Source organism: Eptesicus fuscus, chromosome 2 (genome assembly GCF_027574615.1).
Source record: "Eptesicus fuscus isolate TK198812 chromosome 2, DD_ASM_mEF_20220401, whole genome shotgun sequence".
NCBI classification, from domain to species: Eukaryota; Metazoa; Chordata; class Mammalia; order Chiroptera; family Vespertilionidae; genus Eptesicus; species Eptesicus fuscus.
The window spans coordinates 26,333,949-26,358,284 of NC_072474.1; the positions used below are offsets into that span (position 1 = coordinate 26,333,949).

Genomic DNA, 24,336 nt, shown 5'->3' on the forward strand with positions numbered 1-24,336 from the left:
AGAAGCCGCACGCCTAGCTACACCCTCGATCTAACCCAGCCGCCCCAGCCCTAGGCTCTGCAGCGGCCTCGCAGGAGCGCCACGCACTGCTTGACATTTAAATCCTCAGGTTCCGGACCGCGAAAACGCTCCTAGGCACCGCCCCCCTTCGCAGGGCTCCTATGATTGGGCGAGGCTGAGCCCAGCTGGCCAATGGTGAGGCGGAAGCAGCTTCCCGGAAGTGGCGGCGCGGCCCGGCATTCCTCGACCTCCGCGGCGGGCTTCGTGGCGGGTCTAATGCTCCGCGGTTGACTGGCGCTATGAGTTCCTTCCAGGGACAGATGGCCGAGTACCCAAACATCTCCATAGATCGCTTCGACAGGGAGAATCTGAGGGCCCGCGCCTACTTCCTGTCGCACTGCCACAAGGGTGAGTGAGCGCGGCGTGCCGCCCACTCCCTGGGGACCCGGGCTGCGCGGGTTCGGGCCCCTCCCCTCCTGGGGCTGGACAGGAGGGACGTCGGGGGTCCGGGGCCTGGAGCGAGGGACTGCGGGCTCTGGCAGGCCAGGAGGGATACTAGCAACTGCACCTTGTCCCGGTCTGGCTCTTCAGTCTCTGAGGCTTATTTCCTCATCTGTACCAGTGCCAGCTGCGCACTGAACCCAGGCAGTTTGATCAGGCACAACTCTTACGTTCTGGAGGCGCTCCTAGCGGCCAGTAGGCAGAGGTAGGCGAGGATTACTTACTTCTCCCACATCCTCGCTACTCTGTTATGAAGGAGAATGTGATGGAATTCTGCCACACTCCCCAAACATTAACAGGTAGGCCAGGTAGGCACACTCTCTCTGAAATCAAGCATCCTGTCAGCAAACTCGCCAACTGCAAGCCATCCCCCCTCGTCTCCGCCCCCCCCCCCCAAACAAACAAACACACAAACACCACCCCCTCTCTTAGATAGTTTGTTCACATCCAATAGAAAAGGTTCGTTTTCGTTTACCTTGTAGATGGCGCGGTCAGGCAACCAGAATGCTAAGATTTCACAGCTGGATGCGGTTAGGGATGAAGCCTGAAGCTTCCACCCCTAAAGATATGGCCTCCAGACTAGATGCTCCAGGCAGGGCAGAGTGTCCCTAAAACATTTTAGCCAATCTCCAGAGATGGCATACCGCTAATTTCACAGCCATTGTCCGTCTTTAGTATCTATTATGCTGATTAACGAGTCACTAACTTCACCCAGGAAAACAGTTTTAACATTCCTTATGCTAACTAGCACAGCCTTTGGCGCGGATGAGAGGTGAAGATAAGCTACAGCACTCTAGTAGCTGCTGGTAGGAGTGTGGGCTTCCAGAGTCGCTTGAGAAGGATATCCCATCCACTCTTGAAGATTGAATTAGAGCATAACAAACATATACACACGCATATCATACGGTGTAACTTTAAGGTAAATTACAGATATTGAGCATTGTCCTTCCTCACCGGTTGGTGTGAAGACCAACTGTTGTCTTGTGTGTGGAATCAATCACTTCAATCTGGTGTAAATTGTTGACATTAACTGCTTTGGGGAAACACTTCTTTCTTGCTCAAAGCCTCCAATTATCTATCTTTAATGAGGAAAATCTGAAGCTCCTCTCCATTTGCTAAATAGCTCTGCGAGCCTCTTTAAGGGTCTTTCTCCTTATTCTTGAGAATAACTTTTTGGTTTTGTTTTTTTTCATTGAGAATCTGCTGCTGGATGCAGATGCCCCTGTTTTTTACCTTTTGTGTTAAGTCTCACTGCAGTTTTTGAATGTGTCAGCTGTGATTAAAGTATGGCAAAGGGGGTTGCCTTCGGGTTTAGGAGCAATGAGTTTGGAGAAAGAATTCATCTAAAAGAATTTGTGAAATCATCTTAGTTTGTATGTTGAAGCCAGAAATTGCTTCTCGAGAAATTTATAATGTTCCTTGTTCTCGAATTATGAGTGGGTCTGTTTACTCAACCAGGGGTGTAAACTCATCAAGGGCAAGCACTCAACTTCTGCTTTTGGTGTTTTCCTATGTTGCCTCCTGGTGGTTTATAACCGTTTTGGGACAGAGACGTTTTTTGGATGTTCTGTGGATCCCCCTCCCCCAGTTCATATGTTGAAGCCTTTAACCTCAATGTGATTGTATTTGGAGATAGGGCATTTAGGAAGTAATAAGGTTAAATGGGGTTCTAAGGGTGGGGTCCTAATTTGAAGAGGAAGAAATCCCTCTCTACACACACACACACACACACACACACACACCCACACTCCCACACTCCCACACTCCCCTACCCCTAGGAAAAGTCATGTGAGCAGACAACAAGAAGGTCTGCAAGGCAGGAAGAGATGTCTTATTAGAATCCAACCTTGGACTTCAGCCTCTAGAACTTTGACAAATAAATTTCTGTTGTTTAAACCCCCAGTCTATTGTATTCTGTTATGACAGCCAGGGCTAGTCACCCACTGTTGGGGAGAACCCCTCTGGGGACAACTTATGATTTATTCTGGTCAAGGAAGAAAGAAAAGGCCCCAGAAAGGAGTCAGGGTGCACTTCTAACAGCACAAAGCCAGGGCTGTCATAACAGAATACCACAGCCTGGGGGTCTAAACAACCACCCTTTGGTGCAAATGTTACCTGTGTTTAAATGTCATCTTTCTGTGTCCGTTAATTTGGCAGACTAATACATAATATCTGATAAAATCTATGAACCACTTTGCTAGAAAAGTTGCACATAAACATGTTAATATCACATTTTGATACAATTTGGGGTAGGCCATGGATCCGCTTGATGCTAGTTTATGGAACATCTGGAACCCAGTGCTGTGCTTGGAGTGGGGTAGACTTTACGAACCATCAGTGAGGCCTGGAGGAAGAGAGGGGACCCAAGGCCTGAGATAGTCACCCAGTGCTGGGGAGGACCCCTTCAGGGGACAACTTATGATGATTTATTCTGGTCAAGGAAGAAAGAAAAGGCCCCAGAAAGGAGTCTCTGGGTGCACTTCTAACAGCACAAAGCAAATTCACTCTGGCTCTGCTGGCCACTAGTCAGGAAGGGACCTGGAGAGTGGGTGGGGGTCTTGCTGAAACAGCTCTAGAGTGCTGCCTACTGACTTAGTTCCAGAGCAGGAGCAGAGTTCTGAATCTGCCTCCTTTTTGCCATGACATAAACTCTCTGGAAACCCCCAATTACTGAGATTCCTGTCCTCCGGTGCACCTGTTGGCCCTAAACACCTGTGCCAGGAGTGATCTGAGAAGATTCACCCTCCAAGGGGGCAGGTGGATTGTCCTTTGGAGGCACCTGTCTAGCGAAGGCCTGCCACGTGAGGTGTGGTGACTGCCTTGTGTTCACTGGAGTCAAGGATCACCACATATAAACCAAGTCACGTGTATAGGTGGTAATTAGGATAATTAGAATTTGTTTGATCTAACTAAACAATTTAGAAGTATTTGGTCATTGTTATCTAGGCCCTTTGCATGCTCAAGGTCAGAGTGTATTAGAATTCACTCTATATTTAATGTGCTATTTCGTGTAAATGTTACCTGTGTTTAAATGTCATCTTTCTGTGTCTGTTAATTTGGAAGACTGTGGAACAAGCCTGTGTGGATAGAAATATCCCACTTTTCAACCCAGCAGTCACAGTAGGCTCGAAGATGACACAACTCTTCTTACTCTGGGCTAAGCCTGAAGGATTTCCTAGAGAATTCCGTGGAAGCAAGCTTGAATTTCAAGATGGACTAACTTAAGTGATAAATTGAATGGGTCACAGAGAGCAAGGACTGAAGGGTGATTGGATTGAAATGAAAGAAGGGGGTAAAAGAAGTTGCTGGAAGCTCCTCCTGGAAGCAGTTCTGAATGAGACCCTGATCACTCTTTTTCTGTGGCTGTTCAGAGTGATTTAGACTCTGCCCTAAGATTCAGGGAACCATTCTTCTTTTAAATGGCTTCTGATGGCTCAGAGGAAGAGATGGTCAACTTTTAGTGGTTCCTGTCCTATTTTCAGATCGATTCTTCATCTGCAGAAGAAAGAGTCAATAGCCTATATGAATCAATTCTCTGATAAAAGTGAACCTGTCATGTGTTTTCTCTTAAAAGGAAGTCAAAAAGAGCAGACAACTGAGTTTCCTTGGGCTAAGTAAGCCTTTGAAAATGTAATGTGTTTATGATTTTTTTTGTTTTTAGATCACATGAAAGGGTTAAGAGCCCCTGCCCTGAAAAGAAGGTTGGAGTGCAGGTAATTTTTTTTGCTACTTATTTGTGTATGTATCTGTCTTTAACCATTTTAATTGAGCCATAAAATCTCTACTGAAGAGTACATACATTAAAAGGGTACAATCTGAAGAACTTTTACAAGTGAAGCTTCCACCCAAATCAAGAAATAGAGCAGAACCAGTATCCCCGTACCTCCTCCTAGTCAGTGCCCTCCCCCTAAGGTCACCTCAGTTTTGTTTTGTTTTTTTTTTTAAATAAATCTTTATTGTTCAGATTATTATAGTTGTTCCTCTTTTTTCCCCCTATTACTCCCCTCCACCAGGTTCACACCCCACCCCCTGCTCTTACCCCTTCCACTGTCCTCGTCCATTGGTGTACGATTTTTGTCCAGTCTCTTCCCGCACCACCCACACCTTCTTCCCCCCGAGAATTGTCAGTCCACTCCCTTTCTATGCCCCTGATTCTATTATATTCATCAGTCCATTCTGTTCATCAGATTTTTTATTCACTTGATTTTTAGATTCACTTGTTGATAGATATCTATTTGTTGTCACTTTGTTGTTCATAATCTTTATCTTTACCTTTTTCTTCTACTTCCTCTTCTTAAAGAATACCCTTCAGCATTTCATATAATCCTGGTTTGGTGGTGATGAACTCCTTTAGCTTTTTCTTGTCTGTGAAGCTCTTTAGTCTGACCTTCAATTCTGAATGATAGCTTTGCTGGGTAGAGTAATCTTGGTTGTAGGTTCTTGCTATTCATCACTTTGAATATTTATTGCCACTCCCGTCTGGCCTGCATAGTTTCTGTTGAGAAATCAGCTGACAGTTGTATGGGCACTCCCTTGTAGGTAATTAACTGTTTTTCTCTTGCTGCTTTTAATATTCTCTCTTTGTCTTTTGCCCTTGGCATTTTAATTATGATGTGTCTTGGTGTGGTCCTCTTTGGATTCCTTTTGTTTGGGGTTCTCTGCGATTCCTGGACTTGTAAGTCTATTTCTTTCATCAGGTAGGGGAAGTTTTCTGTCATTCTTTCTTCAAATAGGTTTTTAATATCTTGCTTTCTCTCTTCTGGTGCCCCCATAATTCGGATGTTGGTATGCTTGAAGTTGTCCCAGAGGCTCCTTACACTATCTTCATATTTTTGGATTCTTTTTTTGTTTTGCTTTTCTGGTTAGGTGTTTTTTGCTTCTTCGTATTTCAAATCTTTGACTTGAATCTTGGGATCCTCTAGTCTGCTGTTGGATCTCTGTATATTATTCTTTATTTCATTCAGTGTATGCTTAATTTCTAGTTGGTCCTTTTTCATATCCTTGAGGGTCTCACTAAATTTCTCAGAGGTTTCTAGAAGATTCTTGAGTAACCTTATAACCGTGGTTTTGAACTCTATATCCAGTCATTTGCTTTCCTTCATTTCTTTCATTTGTGACCTGTTTCTTTGTCTCCACATTTTGGCTGCTTCCCTGTGTTGATAGAGTGGCTTTGTGTGCCAGGTGTCCTATAGGGCCCAGTGGCTCAGCCTCCCCAGTTATCTGAGGTGAACACTCTTGGTGCAACCCTTTGTGGTCTGTGTGCACAGTCTTATTGTAGTTAAGCCTTGATTGCTGTTGGTATCACTGGGAGGAATTGACCTCCAGGTAAATTGGCTGTGAGGACCAGTTGTGTCTACAGTGGGAGAACTTTTGTGCTGGAGACACCCTTATTGGGCAGGACTTGCTTCAGTGGGGCTTTGGCACTCACTGAGTCTGCCCCCTGAGTATGTCTCTTATGGATGTGAAGAGTTGTAATCTGGTATGGTCTCACACTGACCACTGGGAACACTGGCTCTTGGATCTCCAAGGAGGTGCAAAGTCAGCCACTGCCTGAGGCCACCCAGCTGGAGCTACAGAGAAATCTGCAGATTCCTTCTCTTTGTTTGGGATTTGGAGGTTCCTAGCTGCGGCCCAGGTGTGAAGCAATACAAGCTGCTGTGGAGTCTTGGGCCTTCTTTAGGAAGCTCTGGGACTCTCTGACCCACCTGCAGTTCCTTTTAGGTCAGTGATGGCGAACCTATGACACGCATGTCAGCACTGACACGCGTAGCCATTTCTGATGACACATTTGCTGCTCCTGAGGATGAAACATTTGCGAAATAATGTTTTTTCCTCAAAGTGACACACTACCCGAGTTATGCTCAGTTTTTTGGCGAAGTTTGACACACCAAGCTCAAAAGGTTGCCCATCACTGTTTTAGATGAAAGATCAGGCCATTCATATGCAAAAGCCAATGCACACAGCTTGGGTGGGGTTGTAAATTGGGTGGGGCGTGGTCTCAGAGAATCACCAGGGCAGAGCAAACAGCAATGGCTGCCTGTCAGCTCTGCCCGAAGAGGTCCCCAGGTCTCTGTGTCCCATGGCACCATGCAGGAACAATGATCACTGCAAGCACCTCTGAGAGAAAGCCACCCTCGTGTTCCGGCCCGATGCCAGACAGTCCAGTTTCTCCCCGTATGTGTCTGGGTCCCCAGAGTCTCTCCCAGAACTGGAGTTCAGAGCAGTTGGGAGCTTGTGTTTCACTCCCGATTAAAAAAGACAACAGCGTACCCAGTTGCCAGCCCGTTTCTGCAAGCGCCTCTGTACCTCCGCACTTTTGCACCTCCTCCCAGTCTCAGTGCGCTTTTCTCTTTCCTTCTAGTTGTATAACTTCCACTCAGCCAGCCTTCCCATGGTTCTGGATTATATCCATTTTGTCTTTTAGTTGTAGTTTTTTGTTTTTTTTTTAAATATATTTTATTGATTTTCCACAGAGAGGAAGGGAGAGGGACAGAGAGCTAGAAACATCAATGAGAGAGAAACATCGACCAGCTGCCTCCTGCACACCCCCTAACGGGGATGTGCCCGCAACCAAGGTACATGCCCTTGACCGGAATCGAACCTGGGACCTTTCAGTCCACAGACCGACGCTCTATCCATTGAGCCAAACCGGTTTCGGCTAGTTGTAGTTTTGATGTGGTTGTGCGAGGCAGCAAGTTCAGGTGTTTACCTATGTCGCCATCTTGGTTCCTTCTGGGTCACCTCAGTTTTGACTTTTGTCATCATCGGTTAGCTCTGGCTTTTGAACTTTAAGTAAATAGAATCATACTGAACAGACTTTTCTCTTTCACTTAACATCTTTGTATGACTCACCCATGCTTTTGGGTGCAGCAGCAATCTGTTCATTTTCATTTTTATAAGAGAGTGTATGTGTAAGTGGTTGTCCCACTATAAAGAATCATATAATATTGTTGGATTTTTTTCTTAAAGCTGAACTATTGTATTCTTTTCCTCAGCCATTATCTAAATCTAAATTCCAGATTCCCAAGATGCCTATTTGGGAAGGGCCCCATTGACTTTTTGACTTTTGAACCAACCAGTGGATGTCAGGCTAAGTGCTATCTGCTAAGGGATATCGATAGTCTGTGTTCTTGATAATGACTGTTATATTTATTGAATATTTATATATATTCAAGGCACTGCATGTTTATTAGTTCATCAGTTTCTTTGAGTGCCGGTGATGAGTCGGGCACTGTGCTGGATGTTGAGGACACAGTAGTGAGCAACCATTTGAAAATCCCTGTCTTCTTGGGGCTGACATCCTCATTAGAGCCTTTTGATAACCTTTTGAATAGATACTCCTACTATTTAGATATTTTTATTGTTATTATTACTATAGATATTATTTCTATTTTACAGATGAGGAAATTGAGGAACCAGAGAGGTTAAATTAGTTGCCCAAGGTCACACAGCCAGTAGGTGGCAGGACCAGGATTTCAAACAGGTCTGTCTTATTTTAGAACCTGTGTTTTAGTTAACTATTGCTGCATAACAAATTACCCTAAAACATAGTTACTTAAAACAACTAATAATACATTCTCTCAGTTTCTGTGGGTTAGGAATTCATGAGGCACAGTGAGGATGGCTGGTTTCTGCCTGACTGGGGCATCATCTAGGGGCTGACCTGAAGGCTTATTCTTTCCATATGTGACACCTGGGCTGAGAAGACTCAAATGCCTGGGGCTTCTTGGGCATTCCTATGTCCAAAATAATCTCTTCAGCATGGTGTTTCATGATAGCTGTACGACAACGACTCCTCCTCCTCCTCCTCCTCCTCCTCCTCCTCCTCCTCCTCCTCCTCCTTCTCCTCCTCCTCCTCCTCCTTCTCCTCCTCCTCCTCCTCCTTCTCCTCCCCCTCCCTCTCCCCCCCCTCCCTTTTCTCCTCTTCTCTCTTCCCCTTCCCTTCCCCTCCTCCTTCCCTTCCTCCTCCTTCCCCTCCTCCTCCTCCTTCCCCTCTTCCTCCTTCCTCTTCTTTCTCTTCTTCCTCTTTCTCCTCCTCCTTCTCCTTTTTAAAATATATTTTATTGATTTTTTACAGAGAGGAAGGGAGACAGTAGAAACAACGATGAGAGAGAAATATCGATCAGCTGCCTCCTGCATACTCCCTACTGGGTATGTGCCCGCAACCAAGGTATATGCCCTTGACTGGAATCAGATATAGTTAAAACCCAGGACCCTTGAGTCTGCAGGCTGACGCTCTATCCACTGAGCCAAACCGGCCAGGGCTCTTTTTTTTTTTTTTTAATGCTCACTCAAGGACATGTTTATTGATTTTTAGAGAGAAGGGAAGGAAGGGAAAGAGAGAGAGACAAACATTGATGTGTGAGAGAAACCTCTATTGGTTGCCTCTCCTATGCACCCCAATGCGGGATTGAAACTTCAGCCTGTGTATGTGCCCTGACTGGGAATCGAACCTGCCACCTTTCCGTGTACAGGGTGACATTCCCACCAACTGAGCCATTTTGGCCAGGGCTTCTTAAATGGAAACTAAAAAAAAAAAAGTGTATGTCCCAGGAGAGAGTAGCAGGCAGCCATATCGCCCAAAGATCTATCCTCGAAAGTCCTGCAATATTACTTCCATCATGTTCTGTTGCTTAAGACAGTTACAAAGTCCTACCCAGGTTCAGGGAGAGATTAATATAAAGACCTCCTGTCATTGGAGGAAATTTCATGTCCATTTAAAAATATATATATTATTGATTTTTTACAGAGAGGAAGGGAGAGGGATAGAGAGTTACAAACATCGATGAGAGTGAAACATCTATCAGCTGCCTCCTGCACACCCCCTACTGGGGATGTGCCCACAACCAAGATACATGCCCTTGACTGGAATCGAACCTGGGACCTTTCAGTCCACAGGCCGACCCTCTATCCACTGAGTCAAACGGGTTAGGCTTTCATGTCCATTTTGTAAGAAGACTGTATGGATGGGGCTATATATTAGTGTGGGCATCTTTATTTATTTATTTATTTATTTTCAATTTTTTTTTTTTTTTTTATTAAACACATAGATATTCAAACACACACACACACACACACACACACACACACACACACCACAATCTATTTTCAATTTTTTTTTTATTAAGGAATTATATGTGTACATATCTTACCATTGCCACTCCCCACCCCACTCCCATATATGCCCTCACCCCCCAGAGTTTTGCATCCATTGGTTATGCTTATATGAATGTATACAAGTCCTTTGATTGATATCTTATCTCCCCCACCTCTCCCTAACCTTCCCCCTGTAATTTGACAGTCTGTTTGATGCTTTACTGTCTCTGTATCTATCTTTTTGTTCAAGTTTATAATGTTCTTTATTATCCATAAATGAGTGAGATCATGTGGTATTTTTCTTTCATTGACTGGCTTATTTCACTTAACATAATGCTCTCCAATTCCATCCAGGTTGCTGCAAATGATGAGAATTCCTTCTTTTTTATGGCAGCATCGTATTCCATTGTGTAGATGTACCACAGTTTTCTGATCCAGTCATCTGCTGATGGGCACCTAGGCTGTTTCCAAATCTTAGCTATGGTGAATTGTGCTGCTATGAACATAGGGGTGCATATATCCTTCTGATTGGTGTTTCTAGTTTCTTCAGATATATTCCCAGGAGTGGGATTACTGGGTCAAATGGGAGTAGTGTGGGCATCTTTAGAAAATACAGTCTGCCACAGATTATTTTCCTAACCTTTAAGTTATATTGTTGAATTTTTAAAATTTATCATGAAATTGACCTCTGCTCACTTAACCTTTTGCACTCGGATGTCGAGTGTGACTCGACACGGTTAGCATCGGTAGCAGCTCGAGAAAAAAGCAAGCGAATGCAAAGGGTTAAAAACCAACCAAACAAAAAAACCCTCAAACAAAACAGAATAGACGTATATGAAGCAAAATACAGAAGTCTTCTGTCCCTCCCACCACACCTCCTTTCCATTTCCCATTTGGTGGTATCTTTCTAGACATACCTGATCATGTACAATAATGCACCTTTAACATAAAATTGGTGAGGGCCAACCTTTTGAGGAGGTCAGAGGACACTGTTTTTTTCTTTCTGCTTCTTCCCCATCCCTTTACACTCTCGATGGGACTGAGATGGTTACTGGGGTGTTGGCATGTTGGGAACTACACTAACACTTCGTGTGCCAGCTCACATTTTGTATTATTCGAGATGAACTGATATATGATGAAATGTATTTTCTAGTCACCAAAATGTCTCATTTTGGATCCTACTGAAGTAGCTTTTTTTTTCCTTTCTCTTTCAGCTTGAAGGTTTACTTATACTGTTCACCTGTTACTAAAGAGTTGTTGTTGACTAGCCCGAAATACAGGTTTTGGGAGAAAAGAATTGTAAGTTTTATTTTTTGAATGATGTCAATTTTTTTTATTGGGAAATACTTTTTGAGGTACATTGAACAAAACATTGGAATTATTCAAAGCCCAATTCCTCGCACACTACGTTCATTATAATATTGATATTTAGCCTTTATAATTAAGAAGTTTAAAAGAGGACAACATTTTATATTTGAGTTTGCTTTTCTTGTCCCTCAATAGTTTAATCTTGGTTCTTAGTTTTATCTCTTTGAATCTCTGGCTATGTTGCATTTTAGTACTCTAAAGTGTAAAATGGTCATTAACATAATTAATAAATCATTTATTTAGACCATGGGATAGTTTAGGAAAAATAAATAAAACTTATGGGTTATAATAAGAAATGGTTAAGAACCAGAATAAAAATAGAATGAGTAATTTTGAATCTGGCAGAATAAAATGGATCTATTAATGGAAGGTAGATACAGTAATGGGGAGAAAAAACAGAAGTATGCTACTTAGAAAATGTGAAGATGCCAGGAAAATTTTTGTTATAACAGTAATTACTATAAGTATCAATGGATTTAACTTAATTATTGATCAAAAGACAAATTTTCAGTTGAGGTTAAAAAATAAGAAAGAGCCACTAGCCTTAGTCTACAAGAGATATAGTTAAAACAAAAAGGATAAATGCAGGTTAAACTGGGAATAAAAAGGGAAAGCTTGTAGTAAACAATTAGACTCTAAAAATGCTAGAGTGGCAATTTTTATATCATACCAAGTAGAATTGAAAGCAAAAAAAAATTTTTTTCTAAGTTTCAAAGAGGATGTTATTTACTATTAAAAGGAACAATGGATCAAGAAGATATGAAGATACATGCAATTGACAAGGTAACATCAAACCAGATAAAGTAATAACAGATCCTCCATACTTGATTAGAGAAAAAGAACCACAGTAAGTGAATAAAATTAGGGCTCACTATGTGGGTTAAACCCTAAGTAATTGTGGGAACTGGCAGATAAGTCTGAACAAGTTTGTAATCTGTTTGTTGTTGGACTTCTGACAGCTTTCAATTTCCCCCTCCACACTCTCTCTGAAAAACAATGGGAAAAATATCCTTGGGAAAGGATTTGCAACAACAAAAAAGATGCATATAAAAATACAGAATGATAAAAGGAAATTAATAACAACAATGCATTTTTTGATAGTTGCTATAAGGTATTTGATAATTTAGACAAAGTGGATAGATATCGGGAAAAGTAGGAAAATATAAAATTGAGGCAAGAAAAATGGAAAACTTGAATAAATCAGTAACCATCTAAGAAATTAAAACAATTTTTAAAGATTTCTTAAATAAAGCCCCAGGCCCAGATAATTTTATAGGTGCATTTGCCAAATATTAGAGAACAAATTAATGATTAATAAATCATTTATTTAGACCATGGGATAGTTTAGGAAAAATAAATAAAACTTATGGGTTATAATAAGAAATGGTTCATCCCTCTACTAGATGAATTATTGTAGGAGATAATAAAAAGATAAGCCACTCAACCCTGCTGCCAAAATCCTATATAATAAAAGTGTAGTATGCAAATTGCCCATTCTGCCAGAGTTCTTCCAGGAGTTTGACCAGAGGGTGGGCCAGCAGGGGGAACGGAGAGAGGCCCCAGTGCTGGCAGGCGGCTGGGGGAAGGGAGGGAAAACCCGGCTGGCAGCTGGCAGCCACTAGGTACCCTACAAGTGCATGAATTTCATGCACTGGGCCTCTAGTAGATAATAATAGTACATGGGAGGATAAGGCCATTGCATATCCTAATATATAAAAAGCCAGGGGCCGTGACGACCTAAACGACCAGATGACCGAACAGCAGGCTGTGTGGGATGACTGGGCCGGCAGGGGGTGCAGTGAGGGACGACCAGGCCAGTGGAGGGGGGGCAGTTGGGGGCAACCAGGCTGGTGTGGAGGGGTTAGTGGAGGGGCAGTTGGGGTGACCAGGCTGGCAGGGGGGCCATAAGGGGCGACCAGGCTGGCAGGGGGGAGTGGCAGTTAGGGGTGACCAGGCCGGCAGGTGGGGGGAAGTTGGGGGCAACCACGTTGGCAGGGGGTGCAGTGAGGGGCAACCAGGCCAGCAGGGGGGCAGTTGGGGGCGACCAGGCCAGCAGGAGGGCAGTTAGGGGCAACCAGGCTGGCGGGGGGGGGCAGTAAGGGGCAACCAGGCAGGCAGGCAGGTGAGCAGTTAGTTGCTAGTGGTCCAGGATTGTGAGAGGGATGTCTGACTGCCGGTTTAGGCCTGATCCAGGGATTGGGCCTAAACCGGCAGTTGGACATCCCTCGAAGGGTCCCAGATTGGAGAGGGTGCAGGCTGGGCTGAGGGGACCCCCCACCCCTGTGCATGAATTTTGTGCTCTGGGCCTCTAGTGTAAACATAAAAAGGTGAATAATTATGTGCAAGTATACCTTGGAGCACTCTGTAGCAGCAGTGAATTAGGCCAACGTATCAGGAATGGATTCACACTGTTCTGTGGCATAAAACCTAAACACGTAGAACACATAACTGTGTTTTACAAAAACTCAGGTTCAAGAGATGGGGAGGTGAAGGGAAGAAGATTGAATTCGTGGAAATACAATTGCTGTCAAAGGAGATATGAGTTTATAAGGCACTTAATATATGTTACCACATTAACCTCAAGAAAGGTATTATTTTAGCTTTATCATATTTTCAGGCTGTTTAAAATATTTATTTTAGTGAATGTTATAGAGAGCCTATAACTTCTTCTCTTAGTCCCCTTTCTATGTTTGAGATGGCAAAAGCCTATAAAGCAATGAAAAACTGTGGAAATATATAATATGATGTATACATGACCTCTTATTTTATTTTAATAGATATCAATTGAAATTGAAACTCCTACCCAGATATCCTTAGTCGATGAAGCATCAGGCGAGGTAACTAAATATTAAATGTCATGTTTTTGAAAATTAATACTTAGTGCTAAAATGATTATTTACCTTTCGTCTTGATTTTGAATGTTCATTTAACCATAAATAAAAATTATAGTAATTGAGTGAGTTTGTGGGAAAATACACCATGTATAACATACTTATTTTTTACCTCCCAAGGGCTGGATATAACTTCTGTCAGAACGGCTCCTTTCTAATATTACATGTTAATGATGGGAATGCCAGTTGTTGATATTACTATGAGATGTCATTGTCACATTTAATATGCTTATTATAAATGTTCAGGATATAAAATGGTGCTTAATATTTTTGCAGCAAATTTATGTATGATTTTTTTCCCTGAATCATTGCATTTTCTTTTTCATCTTTTTCTCTTTTCTCCCCCCACCCCCGAATCATTTTTCTATTCAAGAAAAAAACCTGGTCCAAGTGGATCTATTTATTTTTTGTCCTTAAATTTAGAAGCAGGTGCTTTTGTGTTGTGAGTGTATTATTTTAATAATAAATAGGACTGTGGACCTACCTTTTATTTGCTGTTTCTTTTAAACATATATTTTTATTGACTTCAGAGAGGAAGGGAGAGGGAGAGAGAGATAGAAACATCCATGATGAGAGAGTCATTGATTAGCTGCCTCCTGCACACCCCACTCTGGGGATTGAGCCTGCAACCCGGGCATGTGCCCTGATCGGGAATTGAACCATGACCTCCTGGTTCATAGGTTGTCGTTCAATCACTGAGCCACACTGCCTGGGCTTATTTGCTGTTTTTATCTCAAATTATACCTAGAGCTAGGAGGTATTTTCCTAATTTTTGGCAAATCTAGTGAATATTTGTTCCACAGTCTGATTATAACCTGCTTTGTTGACATGGTGAACTCTGAGGGGTGTCCTTTGTTGTGAGACTGTGATCAGTCAGGCCCTGACTTTTCACATTTCCTCTTTGGAGAGGATCAGGCATTTGAAGTACTCTTCATCAAATCATTGTCCTGAGGGAGGACTGCACGGCCAGTTTAGGGTGGGTTAAAAGGATGGCCTGAACCTTTCTCGGTGCCAGCCTGAAATCAGTTAGCTGACATGTTTTGGAGACTTAATCTCATTGCCTTGCTACCTTGTGACATATGTTGGTGAAAGGCTTTCTTAAAATTGGGCCCTAGGCAGCAGATAGCTCTCGTTGAGCAGACTCTTCTGTCCCACTCAGGCCCTTTATGTTTCTTTTCGTGCTCTGTGGCTTGTGTGTGTTGTGTTTGCAGCTCTAACCAGTAGGAGACCCTGTTTTAAAGGGGCCTTCGGAATGAATGAAGTTAGACTTCTGGGAGAAGCTGGTGTATCCAGAGCTCTGCCCACTCCGTCCCCTACTCCGTCCCTACTCTGCCCTGAGGACTGAGAGGCAGTATTGCCCATCAGGCTCAGCTCCAACAGGATGGTGTGCAGTATGGTGACTTGGGACCAGGCTACACCAAGCTTGCTTGCTTTTCTTCCTTCCTTCCTTCCTTCCTTCCTTCCTTCCTTCCTTCCTTCCTTCCTTCCTTCCTTCCTTCCTTCCTTTCTTTCTTTCTTTCTTTCTTTCTTTCTAAATAACAGCTTTATGAGATATAATTCACATACCTTACAATTCACCCCACTTAAGGTGTACATTTCAATGGTTTTTAGTATATTTACAGACATATATCCATCACCATAATCAATTTAGAATATTTTCATCACTCAAAAAGAAACCCTGTACCCATTAGCAGTTACTCCCTAATCCTTCCTCCCCTCTGCCCCTGGCAACCACTATTCTACTTGAAGTCTCTATAGATTGCCTATTCTGGAAATTTCATATAAATTGCATCAGACAAGTGTGACTTCTTTCACTTTACCTAATGCTTTCAAGGTTTATCCATGTTGTAGAATATATCAGTATTTCATTTCTTTTTATGGCCAAATACTCTCATTGTATGGATAGACCACATTTTGTTTATTCATTCATCATCTGCTAGACCTGTGGACTGTTTCTTCTCTTTTGCTAGTATGAATAATGATGCTTTGAGCATTCATGTACAGGTTTCTGTGTGGACCTAAGTGTTAATTTCTCTTGTATATGTACACGAGTGTTCATTTGCTGCATCATATTGTAACTCAACGTTTAACTATTTTGTGGGAAGGATTCCACTTGTTTTCAGAGTTTGGAGAGAGAGAGGAAATGAGGAGAAAAGGCACATTGTTGAGAAGTACTTGAATATGTTCTATTAAGGAGGGATTTATTTAGCTGGGTCCTAATGATAACTTATTATTTTATCTTTATTTTTCTTTTTAGAAGGAAGAGATTGTTGTGACTCTCTTACCAGCTGGTCATTGCCCAGGATCAGTTATGTAAGGAAACTCATCTATTTAGTCATTTTATTATATGTAGAATTGTCTAATATTTGTAGAAATACGTTTTTAAGGTCTAGCAACTAATATGTATAGGGAGATTTGATTATTTTTATGGCACTTTCTTTAATCTTTGTTTCCAAATTGAACTTGGGGGACTGAGGTGAATATCAAGTTTGAAACGTGTGTTTCTTTATCATGAAAGTCTTCAATAGCTATTTCTCCATTATTGGTTTTACATTTTCCTATCACATGGATTTTTCTCTCCATGAAAAGGAATGATCTCAATATATAGTTGAGAGTGCTGACATATTTCTGGGGACATCTATTGCAAACTCAATGGACTTTTCATGTGCCTTTTTTTTCTACCCCATGGAACACGTGGCATCAGAGTGCCTGGTGTGGTTTAGAGCTTATTAAAATTCCATTAATACTAGGTCATAGTGGCTGTGTTTGGCAGGAAACATTTGCTGTGGAATTAGTATTTGCTTTATTAGGGTTTTGTATGAGACTGAGAAGTCACTAATATATATTTCCTTTACAGGTTTTTATTTCAGGGTGATAATGGAACTGTCTTGTACACAGGAGACTTCAGATTGGCCAAAGGAGAAGCTGCCAGAATGGAGCTTCTGCATTGTGGGGGCAGGTACTGGGCTTTGTGGAAGGCTGCACCATTGAAAAAGTTTTATTGCCCCGTTTTCCCCAAATACAAGCCTTTGCTTCTCTTAGAAATCAAACTTGATTGTAATAGTAAAGCTAATTTTTATTCTTGAAACATTTTTCTTCAACAACATTCTGTGTGTTGATTGGCGTAGTAGATAAGTGAATTTGTCTAAGTTCACTGAACCATGTCCACCATATGTGCAAAATCTGTATATTTTATTGTATGGAAATCACTTCTCAGCAAAGTTGTTTTAACAAAATACTCCAAATTGAATGGAACATCCTGTAAAATAATTGAGGGTTTAAACTTTTTAGATGCTTATTTAACATTAGCTTAACATCAGTTCTTTTTCCCCCCCAGGGTGAAAGACATCCAAAGTGTGTACTTAGATACTACTTTCTGCGATCCCAAATTTTATCAAATTCCTAGTCGAGTAAGTCTCTCTGGAAAAATGGGGTGAGAACCTGGGTATGGCATATTTCTAGTAGAAAGTTTGTGGGATAACAAATCAGGTCCTAATTGTCCCCACTGGCATTAAAATTTGTGGAATGTTGGGATTGGAAAGAAAGTATAAGAGTGATATTCTTTTTTTTTAATACTTTCGTATTCTCAGATTTATTTATTTGTTGTTGAATTTATTGGGGTAACATTGGTTAATAAAATTGTACATGATTTGGGTATACAGTTCTACAATACGTCATCTGTATATTGTATTGTGTGTTTACCACCCCAAGTCAAGTCTCCTTCCATCACCATTTAACCCCCCTTTACCCTCTTCTACCTCCCCCCATTCAATAACCATACTTTTGTCTGTGTTTATGAGTCTTTTTTTTCTTTGCTTAATCTCTTCACTCTTCCCACCCAGCTCCCAACCCCTGCTCCTCTGACAGCTGTCTGTCTGTCCTCTGTAGCCATGAGTTTGTCTCCACTTTGTTAGTTTATTTTTTTCATTAGATTCCACACAGAAGTGAAATCATGTGGTACTTGCTTTTCTCTGAATGGCTTATTTCACTGGGTAAGTGATATTCTTAAAATTGTTAAATGCCTTTTAATAAAACATCCTGCCAGGGAGAGTGTCTGAGTGGAATTTTGGAGCTGGTTCGGAGCTGGATCACTCGGAGTCCGTACCATGTCGTGTGGCTGAACTGCAAAGCAGCGTACGGGTATGAGTATCTGTTCACCAACCTCAGTGAAGAATTTGGACTCCAGGTATGGTGGCAGCTCTCTCTTTTCTGCTGCTCCTTTTCATCCTCCCACTACATCTTTCCTCCCCTGCCCAACCCCACCAGAACTGAAAACAAAGATGGAAACAGCCTGTCAAAACGTGTGTGTGGCCCAGGTTGGCAGCCCCTCTGAAGTAACTTCATCTTTGTTTGTTCATGTCCACATGGGAGGACTTGGCAGTGACCCAGATAGCTGGGAAGCACCCTTTGCTGAAATGTCCCATAGAGAAAGTATTTTTTTCAAAGTCCATGGCCCATGAAATAAATTTAGTGATTATGACCAGCATTATGAATAAATTTGAACTAGAGAATATTTGAGTATATTGCGTGCAGTCTGAGTAATTACTATTTTATGAACATTTATGGAGGGAATTGGACACAGTACACATATATGTGTACTGGGTTACTGTGGAAAACATATTTCTTACTGTGGGTCAGGGTAAAAAAAAATGTCTAAAACAACCTGTCGTAGAACACTGAGTCTCTATAGATCTGTATCTGATCAGGCTGGGAGGGAGTTTTCCTTTCCCTTCCAGACGGTCCAGTGCTGGGCTCTCAGGACTCTGGGCCGAGAACCCAGTGTGTGTGTTGTGAGTGCTGCTGAGCAGGGAGCCCCTTCCTGCTGTGCCACATGGAGCCTGTGGCTTCTGCTCTTGTCCCCTAAGACAAGATGGGTTTTTGGTAACAGTGCTGAATACACGAAGTGCCGGATTACTTGGGCATTTAAGTTCTACCTTGCCTAGACCCCCCCAGCTAACTTGTGCAAAGAACTTAAGGATTATATACAATGTAATTTACTAAAATAAAAAGATCCAGTTTTTTTTGCATTTGAAATTTTAAAATTCTTCCATCCCTTCCGGCCTTCCTAAGTCTTTGACTTCCTAAGTTCTTCTTTCCTTAATTTATTCCTTCCTTAAATCCTTCTGTCCAAATATATTGGTGTAAAGTTGCCAGTTCTCCATTTTAGGAAGGATTTGCATTCATTCTGAGATTTTTGGTGTTAAAATTGCCTTTTTTTTCCCTTCATAACTATTTTCTTTTATTTTTTTTTTTACAACAAGCTGAGCCTTTCAGTGAGGCCATCAAGTAAATATTTTGCATCCACAAAGGGCTGTGTAGCAGCACCATTCAGATGTAGTAATATACTTCAATTTTATAACAGACATGATCGATTTTTTTAAAAAAAACTGTTAGAAATATGTGTCTGAATGGAATTAAGAAGCTGCAGACAAAAATAATTCTTGTTGTAATCCTCAAGTGAGAAATCCAGGTTTTTAAAAATTTATTGTTACAGATGAGAGTATTACAGCTGTCCCCCAGTTTCCTCCCTTGGCCCCTCTCCATCCGGCTTCTGCCCACTCCAGGCCTTCACTGCACTGTTGTCTGTGTCCGTGGGCTGTGCTTATATGCATGTACATTCTTTGGTTAATCTCTTCTTGACACCCCCTCCTTAAAATGGCCTTTTAAATTAGAATCATAGTGATAATAGGTTGTGTGTACACACACATGTATTATCCACTATTTTCCCCCTCATGTCCTTTCTTGGCAGAATATACCGGTAATAACTATTTACGAGCCCCAAATTTGTTTTGTAAATTTTAGCTGTGTGTGAAATGGAGCAGGCTGGAAGCTCCTGCTCTGCATGCCTTGCAGGAAGAAACCATGGGCTGAGAAGGGGTTGGGGATGGGGGAGAGCACCCCTTCACTGAACCTCAGTCAACCTGCAGGGAGTCCTCTCTTAATCTCTTTTGGGGGAATAGAAACAATTTCAGATCGGGATTTTAAAAAGGGAGACCAGTGAGGCTTTTCACTAAGGAACCTCAGCGATGACCTATGGCAGTTTTTTCAGGCTTCTTATTGTGAGGATGAAAGTTTCTATATCATCTCCCCGCCCCCCCCCCCCCCCTTTTTTTAAATCTCCTTTTTGGAGAGGCCAGAAAAGCAAATTCATTGTTACTTCTATTGTAAGTAGAATGTAACTTACATTCTATCTCTAGATAGAGATAGAGATCGGAATAGGCCACAGGATAAGTGTATGCTTGGATTCTTTTTATACCTGTCTTGGCATTTTTCTAATCTGTTTTGTTCAAAATGAGAATACTTTTTTTGGTGATATAATACTTTATATCAACTTAGGTAAGTAGGTTCTTGAATAATGTTTCTTTCAGTGTTTCATTATGTCAATGAGATGCCTTAGGAACTTAACTTTTGTTTATATCAGCTAATCTACGGTAAAAAATTGGTTTTGTTATATGTCATTTTGCTCAGTTCCAAGAACCTATTGATGATGTTAAGAACTAGCTAGAAGCTTTAGGTAAAACTGATACATCGGCTTTAGTACTTTAAAATGTATTAGCCTTAAACTTCTAAAGGGGACCAAGGTTTTTTTGTTTTCTCTGCTTCTGCCCTCCCCGTTTTCGTCCAGTAAAGAGGTGTGTGGTAAGGGAGGATGTGTCTCTGCTTCCTAGTCCCGCTCTCTTCCCCCTGCCATGTATGTTGTGTGCCTGTGTTCATGAGTGCTTCTTCTTTTTGTTTTGTTAATCCTCACCCGAGGATACATTTTCCCCCATTGATATTTAGAGAGAGTGAAGGAGTGGAAGGGAGGGTGAGAGACAGAGAGAGAAACATTGACTGAGACACATCAATTGGTTGCCTCCCACACGTGCCCCAACTGGGCCGGAGATTGGGCCTGCAACCAACGTACGTGCCCTTGACCAGAATCAAACCTGACCCTTTAGTCCAAGGGACAATGCTCTATCGACAGAGCAAAACTGACTAGGGCAGATTTTTTATTGCTTTTATTTGTTGCATTCTCTGCTGTATACCCAATCTATACTAACAAAAGGGTAACATGCTAATTAGGGCGGATGTCTTCCGGACAACCTTCCGGATGTCCTTCCGGACAGAGCTGCAGCAGCTGTGAGGGCTGAGGTGCGGCTGCAAAGGTCCAGGGCTCAGGCCCACAGTGGCATCCGCCAGGTCGCCTCCTGCAGAGGGAGGTCAGACTGTGGCTTAGGATGGGGGCCGAGGCAGAGGCAGTTAGGGGTGATCAGGCCAGCAGGGCTGCAAGTTAGGGGCAATCAGGCTGGCAGGGGGGCAAGGTAGGAGTGATCAGGCTGGCAGGCAGAGGCAGTTAGCCTAAACCGGCAGTCGGACATCCCCCGAGGGGTCCCAGATTGGAGAGGGTGCAGGCCGGGCTGAGGAGCCCCCCCCCCCCCCATGCACAAATTTCATGCTCCGGGCCTCTAGTCTATAATAATAAAAGCGTAATATACTAATTAGACCAGACGTCCTTCCGGACTACCTCCCAGACGAAGCTGGGGCTGCAAGGGAAGCCGGGTCCTGGGTGCCAGAGGGAAGCCGGTGCCGGCAGTGGGGGGAAGGAAGGCCTACTCTTGCATGAATTTCTTGCATCGGGCCTTTAGTATTTAGAATAAAGCTTGATATATAGTAGGTGTACAATATATATTAATTGAATGACTCAGTGGACCGAAGGACTGAAATCTACCAATTGAATCTCCAGAATTTTTTCTTACCACCAACAGTAGGTGGTAACACTGACTGGTGGAATATGACCTTTGTCCTTTGCCTGTTGACATCGTGACAGAATACTAATGTGCACTGAAATGCCAAAAACTAGGTTTCAAGAAAGAAGAGTTCCCTAACTGGATGATTTATCCCTGCATAATTACTCTTGAATAATTTATTTGTAGGAATTACAGTTCAAATAATTTTCTTATCTAATTTTCCTCAGGTTCATGTGGATAAATTAGACATGTTTCGAAACATGCCTGACATTCTTCATCATCTTACCACAGACCGCAGCACTCAGATCCATGCTTGTCGCCATCCAAAGGTACAGAGTAAATTGCCTTTTATAGTGTTTTTATTTACTTATATATTTTTAAATAATCTTTATTGTTGAAAGTATTACATATGTCCTCTTTCCCCCCCCCCATTGACGCCCTTCAGCCTGTCCCAGCCCCCTGCCCCAGACCCTCACCTCTGCATTGTCTGTGTCCATGGGCCATGCATATGCATACAAGGTCCTTGGTTGATTACCTCCTACCCCCACACCCTCCCCTGCCTTCCATTCTAGATTCTGCACTCTGTTCCATGCTTCCATGTCTCTGGGACCACTCGGTTCATTACTTTGTTTTTTTACTTATATTCCACATATGAGTGAGATCATGTGATATTTGTCTTTCTTTGACTGACTTATTTTACTTAGTATGATACTCTTCAAGTCCCTCCATGCTGTCTCAAAGGGTAAAAGATTCTTCTTTTTTACTGCTGCATAGTATTCCATGGTATAACTGTACCTCAGCTTTTTTATCCACTAATCTACTGATGGGGACTTGGGCTATTTCCAGATCTTAGCTATTTTAAATTGTGCTGCTACGAACATAGCGGTGCATATATCCTTTCTGATTGGTATTTCGGGTTTCTTAGGATATATTCCTAGAAGTGGGATCACTGGGTCAAATGGCAGTTCCATATTTAATTTTTTGAGGAAACTTCATACTGTTTTCCATAATGACTACACTAGTCTGCATTCCCACCAGCAATGTACAAGGGTTCCCTTTTCTCCACATCTTTGCCAGCATTTGTCATTTGTTGATTTGTTGATGGTAGCCATTCTGACAGGTGTGAGGTGATACCTCATTGTTGTTTTAATTTGCATCTCTCTGATGATCAATGATTTTGAGCATTTTTTATATGTCTCTTGGTCATTGTATCTATTTAGGTCCTTTGTCCATTTTTTAATTGGATTGTTTGTCTTCCTTCTGTTAAGTTGTAAGAGTTCCTTATATATTTTGGATATTAACCCTTTATCAGATGTATCATTGTCAAATATGTTCTCCCATACAGTGGGCTCCCTTTTCGTTTTCTTGATGGTTTCTTTTGCTGTACAGAAGCTTTTTATTTTGATGTATCCCATTTGTTTATTTTCTCCTTAGTTTTCTTTGCCCTAGGAGTTGTATCCATAAACATATTGCTACAAGAGATATCTAAGATTTTGCTGCCTATGGTTTCTTCTAGGATTTTTATGGTTTCATGACATACATTTAAGTCTTTTATAACCATTTTGAGTTTATTCTTGTGTATGGTCTAAGTTGGTGGTCTAGTTTCACTTTTTTACATGTATCTGTCCAATTTTCCCAAAACTGTTTATTGAAGAGACTGTCTTGACTCCATTGTATGTTCTTGCCTCCTTTGTCAAAAATTAATTGAGCATAATGGCTTGAATCAATTAGTTCTGTTCCGTTGATCTATATGCCTGTTCTTGTGCCAGTACCAGGCTGTTTTGATTACAGTAGCTTTGTAGTATAACTTGAAATCTGGTATTGTGATTCCTCCAACTTTGTTCTTCTTTCTCAGGATTGCTGTAGCTATTTGAGGTCTTTTTTTGGTTCCATATAAATTTTTGGAATATTTGTTCTAGATCTGTGAGATATGCTGTTGGTATTTTAATAGGGATTGCATTGCATCTGTAGATTGCCTTGGGTAGAATGGACATTTTAATGATGTTGATTCTACTAATCCATGAACAAAGTATATTCTTCCACTTGTTTATGTCTTCTGTCTCTTTTTTCCAATGTCCTGTAGTTTTCCAAATACAGGTCTTTTGCCTCCTTGGTTAAGTTTATTCCTAAGTATTTTAAATTTTTTGTTGCAATGGTAAAAGGGATTGCTTGTTTAGTTTCTCTTTCTGAGAAGTCATCATTGGGGTATAAAAAAGCCATCAATTTTTGGATGTTGATTTTGTATCCTGCTACATTGGCAAATACATTTATTAAATCTGGTAGCTTTTTGGTGGAGGCTTTAGGGTTTCTGTGTACACTATCATGTCATCTGTGAATAATGAGTGTTTTACTTCTTCCTTTCCAATTTGGATGCCTTTTATTTCTTCTTTTGTCTGATCGCTGTGGCTAGGACTTCCAGTACTGTGTTGAATAAGAGTGGTGAAAGCGGACATCCCTGAATGTTCTTGTTCTTAAGGGAAATGGTTTTTTAGTTTTTGCCCATTGACTATGATGTTCACTGTAGGTTTATCATATATGGCCTTTATCATGTTGAGATATGCTCCCTCTATTCCTACTTTACTGAGAGTTTTTATCAAAAATGAGTGTTGGATTTTGTCAAATGCTTTTTTCTGCATCTATTGATATGGTCATTGCTTTTTTTCTTTAATTTGTTTATGTGATGTATCATGTTTATTGATTTGCAAATATTGTACCAACCTTGCACCCCTGGAATAAATCCCACTTGATCATGG

At 41.7% G+C, this 24,336-nt stretch overlaps 1 protein-coding gene across 1 annotated transcript in view; it reads left to right on the top strand.

Annotated features, from left to right (window-relative positions):
• The first annotated feature begins 216 nt into the window (after window positions 1-216).
• Window positions 217-24,336, top strand: part of DCLRE1C (DNA cross-link repair 1C) — a 63,020-nt gene continuing 38,900 nt past the window's right edge. Inside the window, exons 1-9 of the mRNA XM_054726056.1 lie at window positions 217-408; window positions 4,163-4,214; window positions 10,812-10,896; window positions 13,743-13,802; window positions 16,114-16,169; window positions 16,714-16,815; window positions 17,194-17,266; window positions 17,902-18,042; window positions 21,811-21,912. Coding sequence (XP_054582031.1) covers window positions 300-408; window positions 4,163-4,214; window positions 10,812-10,896; window positions 13,743-13,802; window positions 16,114-16,169; window positions 16,714-16,815; window positions 17,194-17,266; window positions 17,902-18,042; window positions 21,811-21,912 — 780 coding nt within the window. The 5' untranslated portion in view covers window positions 217-299. The remainder of the gene's footprint in view (window positions 409-4,162; window positions 4,215-10,811; window positions 10,897-13,742; window positions 13,803-16,113; window positions 16,170-16,713; window positions 16,816-17,193; window positions 17,267-17,901; window positions 18,043-21,810; window positions 21,913-24,336) is intronic.